Source organism: Amphimedon queenslandica, unplaced genomic scaffold (assembly GCF_000090795.2).
Source record: "Amphimedon queenslandica unplaced genomic scaffold, v1.1 AMPQUscaffold_13283, whole genome shotgun sequence".
In the NCBI taxonomy this organism is placed as follows: domain Eukaryota; kingdom Metazoa; phylum Porifera; class Demospongiae; order Haplosclerida; family Niphatidae; genus Amphimedon; species Amphimedon queenslandica.
In genome coordinates, this window is record NW_003546481.1 from 111,879 (window position 1) to 121,916 (window position 10,038).

Here is a 10,038-nt window from a genome sequence, read left to right on the forward strand (position 1 = left end):
ATGAGAGAGAAATAGAAGATGTGGTGGGTATGGTTCATGTAGCACCAAACATTGTAATCCTTTTATATGTGGAAGGAGTGATGTCATCAGTTTACTACTCCACCATCTTCCTAGCTCTACAGCTGTCAGTGGTGTGTTCACCTCTACAATATTCAGTGATGATGGTAGGAGTTCATCAGGTATGTCCAGTGAAAGAGCTTGTAATGTGCTGTTGTCCTTTAGCAACTGTTCTATTTCTCCATCTGCAGGGCTGAAGTTTCTGGTCCATGAGAACAATCCATCACAAGAAAAAGCCATAATAACATCAACATGTAGCATCAATGAGGTTATTGATTTATTTCTTGTTACTCCTCTAATGATACTTACAGTACTTGGTATCTTTTTGAAGCTTGTGTACTTAATCTTCATTTCTTGTAGTGTTGAATTCACTTCAATACGTTTCTCAAGTTCAGTGCACTTGTCTGTAATGTCAAATACGTGACCCATCAATAAATGCAATACCTTTAGTTGAGGAAGATTTAAGAATTCTAAAATTACAACTTGAAGACAACAAGGAAATTTACGATTTTCTACTAAACAGTAGCACTCATGAATACTGTGAAGAAGTGATGTTTGTAATAATTTGTGTACTAATTCATCATTTAATAGATCTAACCCTACCACCTCCAGTCTCTTACACTGGATCTGTAGTGAATTATTGGTTTGTCCAGCAGCAAAGACTGATTGTGACTGGTTAGATACAGTCCCCAGGTGCAAGTGATTCCATGTTGTGTTGGAATTGTTTATACAATAACTGAGACACAACCAGTCAAACAATGATAATGATACTTGATTCAGACACAGTGAGTGGTTGTTTATGGATTGTGCTAATACTTGACACAATGTTGAATTCTGTGATTCATACAGGAGTTGAAGAAGAAGAATGGGGGGAACATTGTCAGAATCATCAGATTTGACATGATCATATTGTCTAATCTCAGGACTTTGATAAAAGTAAGAGAGATGACAAGTCTCAAATCCAAACAATGGTTTCCTCTTACACTGTAAGTCAAGTTGCTTATTAAAATACTGCTGATAGCTTTCATGATCAAGGTGAGTTAGACCTGCCACAAACCTCAGACACATCCGAAAGTGATCATCATCAAAGTGATCCTTAAACACTTCCTCTGTCTTCTCATGCTTAGCTATCCACCATGAAGCTAGAAATTCCTGTATACTCAAGTGAAGGAACTGATACTTCTCCTCATCATAATCTATAAATGTTGTCATCAATCCAAGATAGTCTTCCTTGACTGCCTCACTAAATGACTGTAGTTCATGTGAAGAGAATTTCATTCTTGTATTAGCCAGGTTAGTATAAGCTAATTGACACATTTCTTGTAAAGGCTTAGCTAATTGAGATGGTAATGAAGAAAGACTACCTAAAGTATGTGGGTTAATGTCATGTCTTTTAACATGTCTTCTGATAGTTTGTAGGATAAAGTTCTCATACAGTTGAGTGAGTGTTGTTGGTAAGCGTCCTCCTTCCTTACAATAAACTAATATGACCATGGAACAGACCAGTGGTACATAACACAATGATTGGACATCATTCCGAATTTGGAGGTCATTAATGAGATTCACTGCTAATTGTGAATGCTTACTGCTTTGAGTAGTTGTGAAATATTCTTTGTAGCCATATATCACTGCCTCTTTTACTAGACCATATTTTTTAAGCGTGGGCAGGAAATACTTTATCTCAATGTTTTCATCAATTAGTTCTTGTGCTAGTTTTGCATCTTTTTGAAGTGTATGTATAATTAATATCATTATTTCTTCCTTAGAAAATCCAATAACCTGAACATGTCTACTGAGAATATCAATTTTTAAAAGTGAAGAGGAGGCATAGCTACGAGAGGTAACAATTACTGAACATTGGTCTAACTTCTCTTTACAAATGATACTAGTAGCTAATGAAGACTGTTGGAGTTGTTCACTTAGTTCATCCCAACCATCAAAGATTATCAGTAATCCTTCTCCATTCCTCTTCTCAAACCATTCAGCTACCATGGGAACTTCATAACGTTGACGGACAAATAGGTCAGCTAGTCTAGTAGCTCTAGCTATCTTGCTATTTCTTAAAGGACAGTAAAGTACCAAGTCATACTGTTGATATGGAAGGGATCCATTAGACCACATATTTAACAGTTTACGACAGAGTGTGGTCTTGCCAATACCAGGAGGACCGTCTATTACTACTCTGAGAGATAGAGAACTATCTGTGGGTTGGAGGACATCTTCAACACTTATCTCTTTGTTTCCAGTTAGTTTAACTGTTTTATCAACTTGTCCTCTTAGCATATGCCAAGCTGATTCTGCTTGTGTGCTGGAGTCTTGTTTTTCTATTAGTGCTAGTCTTCCAAAGTAGTCCTTTCTTATTCTTGGAGGCCAGTCTGTAGCAACAATAGGTTGGTGTTTGTAGTGTTGTCTCATATTGTCAGCATATCCTTGAACATCATCAGGTATTGATCTAATGGATGTGACATTATCAGGTATAGACTGACCTAATGTATTGAAATATAATGACTATATAGATCACTGATAATGTACGAACACACACACACACACACTCACCTAACTGGTGTAATATAGAGGTAGCAATAATTGTTAGTGAATGATGTTGTTGGTTTATAAATACACAACATACATCTTTTAGGTATTGATCTGAAGATACTAAATGTCGCTGTATCTCAGACACTAAATGGCTTGATTTTTTATAATCAGATATTCCTGTTGCTGTATGTATGAATTCTTTTGTATCCAGTGGTACCAGTCCTTTAGCATACAGTGCATCAGTTACTCTGTAAAGGTTAGTAGTAATAGTATCAGCAAGTGCGTGAGAATGAGTCCTTAATATTTCCTTTGAACTACCTACTGCAGTTAATAAACGCTGTCTTTGATAAGTGTATGTTTACCTGATGTAGTACTAGTATCAGGTTCATTAATTACAGAAACTGATGATGAAACAATAGGTGCTGCTGGTATAGTACTAGGAGCATCATCATTACCTATGCAGATTAAATATAATAATAATAATAATCATTATGATTATGCATCGTACCTCCTGTACATTGTTGTACTTGTATCTGATCACAAATGAATTGCATTAGTTCAGTTTCTTTCCTTCTTTTTAATGCTGAAATCACATCCATCCATTTTGCATTTTTATTGATGGATAACCATTCTGTGATGAGCCTTTTCTTTTTATGATAAAGATCAGTTTCTGATTGTTCAATTAATGTAATAATATCTGGAGTTATTCCTGGTAACTGACGTCCAAATGATTGCCATTCAACAAGTGGTTCAAGCCATTGAAGCAACAATGAAATATCAGGTCGATCATCAATCATAGGACCAGGATTGAGTTCAACATCTCCTGATAAGAGGAGGAGCATACGTAGACAAACAATCAAATAGAGATCATTGTAAATCAGGTTAGAACTGCTGCCTCCTGGTAAGACTACTGACTGGAGGTAATTGGTATCAGTAACAGTAACACCAGTAGTACATTGTACTTGGTAGCAGTTACCTAATAATAAAATACCAGTAAATATACAAGTACAAAGTTACAATTGTTGTTTACCTGTTGGAGGAATTATGAAGATGTGTCTTAATAGAGAGAGAGAGTGAAAGAGGAGGAGGAGGAAAGCAATAAGGAACAGAGCTGCTGGCAGTTTGGACGTCTTCTCTCCTGATGTAGTACTGCCTGACTTGCTGTCTACTGCAGCTTTGAATGAGTGAGAGTGGCGGCCACTAGCTGGTCTACTGGAGGCAGCTTGACAGTAGTTCCACAGTCCAATACTTGCTCTCCATTGAGAGACGTCAATCATCTTGTAAATATTGTTACAATAAATACACTGAAGCAGTTCCTTTATCCAGTCACTAATGGTAAAGAGCAGAGCACAAGAGAAGTGGGTGTATGTGTCACTCTTATCATTGTCACATGAGAACCATACATAAACTATAGTACCACTAGTTTATACAAAATGTCTCTAGTACAACTTCATTATGACCAAATTTGGTCAATTCATAGCAGCTATGATATCTCTCTCTCTCCCTCTTCTACAATTCCCACCTCAATCTCTCTCCATGCTAGCTTTAATTATACCCCATACAATAAATAAGATGAAGACTTGGTATCTGAACCCAGATGTGTCACTCCACTTGATCATTTATATTTGATAACAATAATACAACAATTATAGCACTGGTACACTGCAGAGTTATCGGTATAACAAGAATAATACTTTATGTTTGACAATGAGCTTATAATGATTAGCTGATATCAAGTATACGTGACATTGTGGTGAGTGTTCTAGCTAGTATTAAAATTTGAGAATAGATCAAATTGAAAGATGATCTGTTTGTGAATGGTTAAGAGTTACATTCAGCAACAACAAAAAACAATTTATCATAAAAGCAACAACACTCAACAGAAATAAATACAATATGTCTGGTCATATAGACTCAGAGTGACATTATATATCATTGTTTGTAACTTAAAGGATTACATCATAAGTATAGCTAGCTATTAGTATGTTGATCTTATATGTACAATGAATGACAGACAAGCATCAATTTTGCACACACTAATATTTTAACCTAATTGCTAAGTGGACTTTGTTTATGTTTGTCTACTTGTTAATGGTGTTGCGTTTAGTTTTGTTAATCATAAACAAAAAAATCAGATTTTTGTTTGTTCTCCTTTTATATGGTAGTGTTGTGAATACATTTTAAATCCTTTTGTATTGAACATTTTAGGCTAATATATAACTAGCTATGCCTTGTAGCCGGAAAAATACTTTCATTTTTTATAAAAAGTGAAATTAATAGCTTCATGCACCTACACTCTTTTTTGCCATTAAATTTAATGGAAGTCAAAGGAAAAGCTCAAAATAACCCACCAATAGAGGATCACATATATGAGCTAGCAGACTTTGGTTCTACTGCAAAGAATGATTTTCAACAGGCAGAGCCTTTAAAAAAGGTACCAAAACATTCAGCATGGAACACACCATTTATTGTTCTTGTTGTCTTGCTATGCATCATATTGATGCTGCTGTTGGCTATACTTTGCTTAATGCTGTTTCGTATACCAGAACAAAAGGGTGCCACAACTGCAGCAGCTGATAATAATATGAATAATCCTCCTAAAATTGAAAATGCTGAAATTATACTTGAAATGTTGGTACAGATTATTCCAAACATTACAGAATTGTTTGATCTAGCTATTGAGAATTTTAACAATAGTATAGTACAGAGCCTTCCTGACTTCAACAAATGGGCTAATGGCATTGCCTCTAAAGTCACTAGCAATGTAACAGGGAGCTTTCCTGACTTCAACGAATGGGCTAACGGTGTTGTCTCTAAAGTTAACAGCAATGTAATAGGGAGCTTTCCTGACTTTCAACAAATGGGCTAATGGTGTTGTCTCTAAAGTTAACAGCAATGTAACAGAGAGCTTTCCTGACTTCAATGAATGGGCTAACGATGTTGTCTCTAAAGTTAACAGCAATGTAATAGGGAGCTTTCCTGACTTCAATGAATGGACTAACAGTGTTGTCTCTAAAGTTAACAGCAATGTAACAGAGAGCCTTCCTAAATTTGATGAATGGGCTAATGGTGTTGTCTTTAAAGTTAACAGCAATGTAGCAAAGAGCCTTCCTGACTTCAATGAATGGGCTAACAATGTGGCACAAAATACTTTCGAGCTACTTCATTCCAACTTCACTGAGCTTGATAAACAGATACTACATACCACAAATGGGGTTGCACACAAGCTTAATGAAATTGTCAACGCTCTTTCTAATCTACACGACACCAGTACCTCCACTGCTGGAGTGGTTAATGAGATACTACTAGTGGCACAAGAACTATTGGCACTGCACAATGAATCGACTCCTTTACCAACTTCTTGCGAAGAATTAAAAAGCCAGTACCCAAGCAGCATATCAGGGTATTATGTATTAGCAACAGATAATGAAACTTACACTGCTTACTGTAATATGGAGGAACTGTGTGGTTCAGGAGGAGGATGGACAAGACTAGCATATCTGGATATGACTGATGCTACAGAGGACTGTCCTTCTGGGTTTAGACTGTACCAGTCAGAAGGAATTAGAGCTTGTGGTAGACCAAATTATGGCTGTGTTTCTGCAATTTTCCCATCTCAAAACCTGATCTACTCTCAGATATGTGGTAGAGTGAAGGGATATCAGTATGGCAGTACCGACGCTATCAAACCTTCATATATTTATTCTTACTGGCATAGATATAACATTCGTAATAACATTGATACTTATTATGTTGATGGTGTTAGCATTACTCGTGGGTCGTATCGTGAACATGTCTGGACATTAATGAGTGGTTATGCTGAGGATAGTACTGCAACACGTGCATGTCCATGCAATACTGGTAATTCAGTATCAGTGCTGTCTTTTATTGGTAATAACTACTTTTGTGAATCAGGTCGTTATGGGTATGCTTCAGTTACACTGTACATAAATGATACGCTTTGGGATGGTCAAGATTGCTTTTCAAACGAGGCACCTTGTTGTAATGTTCCTGGTATCCCATGGTTTCACAGAGACTATGGTAGTGCTACCACTACTGACTATATTGAGTTGAGGGTGTGTGGAGATGAATCACCAAGCAATGAAGATGCTCCTGTTAGCTACTACGAAATATATGTTAAATAATAATCAAGATATTAGTTGTCACAACAATAAAATTTTTAGAATAGTGAGTGCTGAACTGCTGATTTAATTCTTAACTTACTTTTAGTTACTGAAGCCACTGCTAGTTTTTATTAATTTTAGTTTGCTGATAATTGAAAAGTGAGCTGCTGTCATCATTTACAGTGAGAGTATGTATTGTATTTCTTCAAATAGGCATCCTATTCAAATAAATTCCTATCACTAATATATTACCACTATGATATGCATGTTTGACCCAGTATTATGTGTCCTTATGTTTAGAGTGGCCCAAATAGCCTAATCATAGATACTACACGTAGTATCTATGGCCTTATTGTTCATCCTCAGTCTTCAGAACATAAAGTCACGGGTTCGAGCCTGGGTTTTGGCACTTTCTTTATTTTATTTTTCTGTGATTTTTGCCTCTGTTAAGCAATAAATGCCTAGGCCTTTATCTGAGGAAATATGGTACTTTGTCAAATACCTAAGGGTTGGTTTACAGCTCATCATGTATGATGAACTTGATCTCAATTGTGGCAAATTAAGTGGGCTATTGGCCACACAATATACTACATAATATACACTGGTAGCTAGTTAGAATTCAGCTTTAAAAGTGTATCACCCTTGGACTATGCTTCTACATTTACAAGATAAAACTTCAATTGATTGAATGATAACAATAGATACCATAAGTGTTTTTAGGGTTGCAAATTTCACAGATTTTGTAGATTCCTTCCTGATTCATGAAAATAAAATCCAAAAAAAATCAATTTATTATAGTACACACATGGGATGTGGTTGCATTCACATAATTAACATCCACAAATTGAAAATTTAGTAGATTTCACAAATAATAATTCCCTCAATAGAACCACTAATACGGTAATACCACTTATACGGTAATACATAATAATAATAATAATAATCACACAATGATACAGCTACACACACACATGGACAGTATTAGTTACAGTTTCTCCTAATTGTAATTGCTTATCTTCTATTAATCTTATTGCTAGTTGTAATTCCTCCAATAAAGTCATAGGGAACCTTGCTTTCTTCATGCTAGAGTGTAGAGATGACAACTTCATTTTTGCTCTATCCAATAAGGGGCCAGTTTGCTCTAAAATCCTGTGAAATTTTTGTCAAAAGATACAAATTTTAATTGACATACATTGTATAATTGTTTAGCATAATTATCAGGTATTACAGTGCCAATAAATTTTATATATTACAGTTCCAAATTTGACAAAACACCCAGTATGGGGACCCCTTATTATGTCAAAAATTTCTACAAAGGGAATTCTACATGTTCTTGCATTGCAAGGAAAGTTTGAGCTGATTTTGATAAATTTGATCTCAAAAATTTTTTTAAAGCTGCTCAAAGTTTAGACAAAATACCCCAGTGAATTTGGCACTTTTATAATTTTTCCTGTTATTATGTTCTTGTGTTGCATCGTCAATCAAAATTGGATTTTCTTGAAATTTTAAAGTTTTTTAAAATTTAGACAAAATACCCTGTACTAATATATTACAGTGTTTGGCCAAATTTCATCAAAAGTAGCTACGAGAGAAATTAACACTTTTATAACTAATACTGATACATATACATGTTCTTGTGTTAAAAGTTTGAGCTCATTCCAATCAAAATTGAATTTTTAAATAAATTTTTTAATTAGCTCCAATGCTACTTAGAATGTGCTTTGTGACAATTTATAGTACTATATAGTGGAACATTTTGGAGAGAATTAAATATTGCAAATTGGCGCTCTGATAGCAATTCGCCAAAATAAAAATCCACTATTTTGAGCCATTATATGCATGCTAAATGACACATGGCCACAAATTTGACAAATAAAATCCAACAATTACCCAGAATTTAGCAATTTGCCAAATTTTAATCCCTCCAAAATTTTCCACTATTCAGTATACATGAATGTACATGTACTGCTATAATTTTTCATCAGTAGATGCTATAATTTTGGCAAGCAGTCAATCAAATAATGCTTGTTTATCATGAAAAGCACATATACATGTACAAGTACATATATTTGTCAATTTATACAATGAAAACACATGTACATTGCCAATATGAACTACATGTATCATGTGGTTTTAAATAATCAGTCATTAAACTATCAGTTATCACACTCACTGCCAATAAATTTTATACAGTAATACAAAACCAGATGCCAATAAAATAATGCAGAAAAAATTGGGGCTGATTTCTAAGCCATTTTTCATAAAACACCATAAAAATCGGCCAATTTCTAAAAATGAAAAAAATTCAGTTGAAACCAGCTCAAACTTTTACACATAATTATGTATTTAAAACTGTAATTAAAATTCGGGATGATTTTGAACCCATTTTTTGGAAAAAAATTTTGGACTAATCAGGGTATCTATCAGAAATTGGCTTGTTTCTAAAAATGGTTATAACTCAAAAAAATTATTCAAAATCAGCTCAAATTCTCTACATAGCACAAGGACATCAATACATGTAAGTATCAGAAAATTTAATAAAAATTGGGGGTGATTGGGAGCTATTTTTAGGAAATACATTGTCTTTTATTCCACAATTATTTTTTAATGACCTTAACCAGTGATTCTGGCCATTATTCCACTAATCGGTTTCTTATGCTTCAATTATTTATACTGTATTTTACATTTTCATATTTCTTTATTGTGGCTTTCATTTTTGCTTTCATTAAATTTTTTGTTGCTTCAACTACAAATAATTAAGAAATAGTGACAGAATAATTTTTTAATTTCTTACCATTTTGGTGAAATGTCAATGAGAGTATTACAGACGACAATCACAAAATTAAAAAAATCCTCAGCCTAGCATGTAAAAATAAAGAACCATGAAGTTAAAAAGGTAGAAGTGACAAATGAGGCTGAAATGATTCTTTCAATGGTATATAGCAATAATAGCATGATTCCAGTTAGGCACAGTATCAGGATTATAATCGGCATAAATATTATTGATATTACCCAGCAGAACAGAGGAGTTGAATCAATTACTATTACCAAGAGTAGAAGATAATAGTTGCTATCACCAGCAAATAAGAGCCCAATATTCGGTCGTTTCTATGGCGGAACTTGCGGAACACTACGAAGAATGCGGAACGAGTGATACGGAACGTACACAGACGTATGCGGAGCGAACGCGTAGCGTTCTGCAGAGTGTCTAGAATGCGGAACAGAACCATAGACTATCTATCATAAACTAGAGTAGAGCAGTGAACTACAGGCTGAGAAGCAGAACTTGAATGTGACTGATACTTCAAAGGACTATACTGAG

At 34.7% G+C, this 10,038-nt stretch overlaps 2 protein-coding genes across 2 annotated transcripts in view; both read right to left on the minus strand.

Moving 5' to 3' along the window:
• Positions 1–2,911: 2,911 nt before the first annotated feature.
• LOC109583782 (uncharacterized) lies at positions 2,912–3,393 on the minus strand. The gene is made up of 2 exons (XM_019999246.1): positions 3,101–3,393; positions 2,912–3,047 (listed from the first exon to the last, which is right to left on the minus strand). The coding sequence occupies exons 1-2, from the start codon at positions 3,387–3,389 to the stop codon at positions 2,920–2,922; spliced, it is 417 nt and encodes a 138-aa protein (XP_019854805.1). The 5' UTR covers positions 3,390–3,393; the 3' UTR covers positions 2,912–2,919.
• Positions 3,394–9,458: 6,065 nt separating this feature from the next.
• LOC109583779 (uncharacterized) overlaps positions 9,459–10,038 on the minus strand; it is a 3,904-nt gene continuing 3,324 nt past the window's right edge. The window contains exons 7-8 of the mRNA XM_019999243.1: positions 9,511–9,575; positions 9,459–9,462 (exon numbers count right to left, since the gene is read on the minus strand). Coding sequence (XP_019854802.1) covers positions 9,459–9,462; positions 9,511–9,575 — 69 coding nt within the window. The remainder of the gene's footprint in view (positions 9,463–9,510; positions 9,576–10,038) is intronic.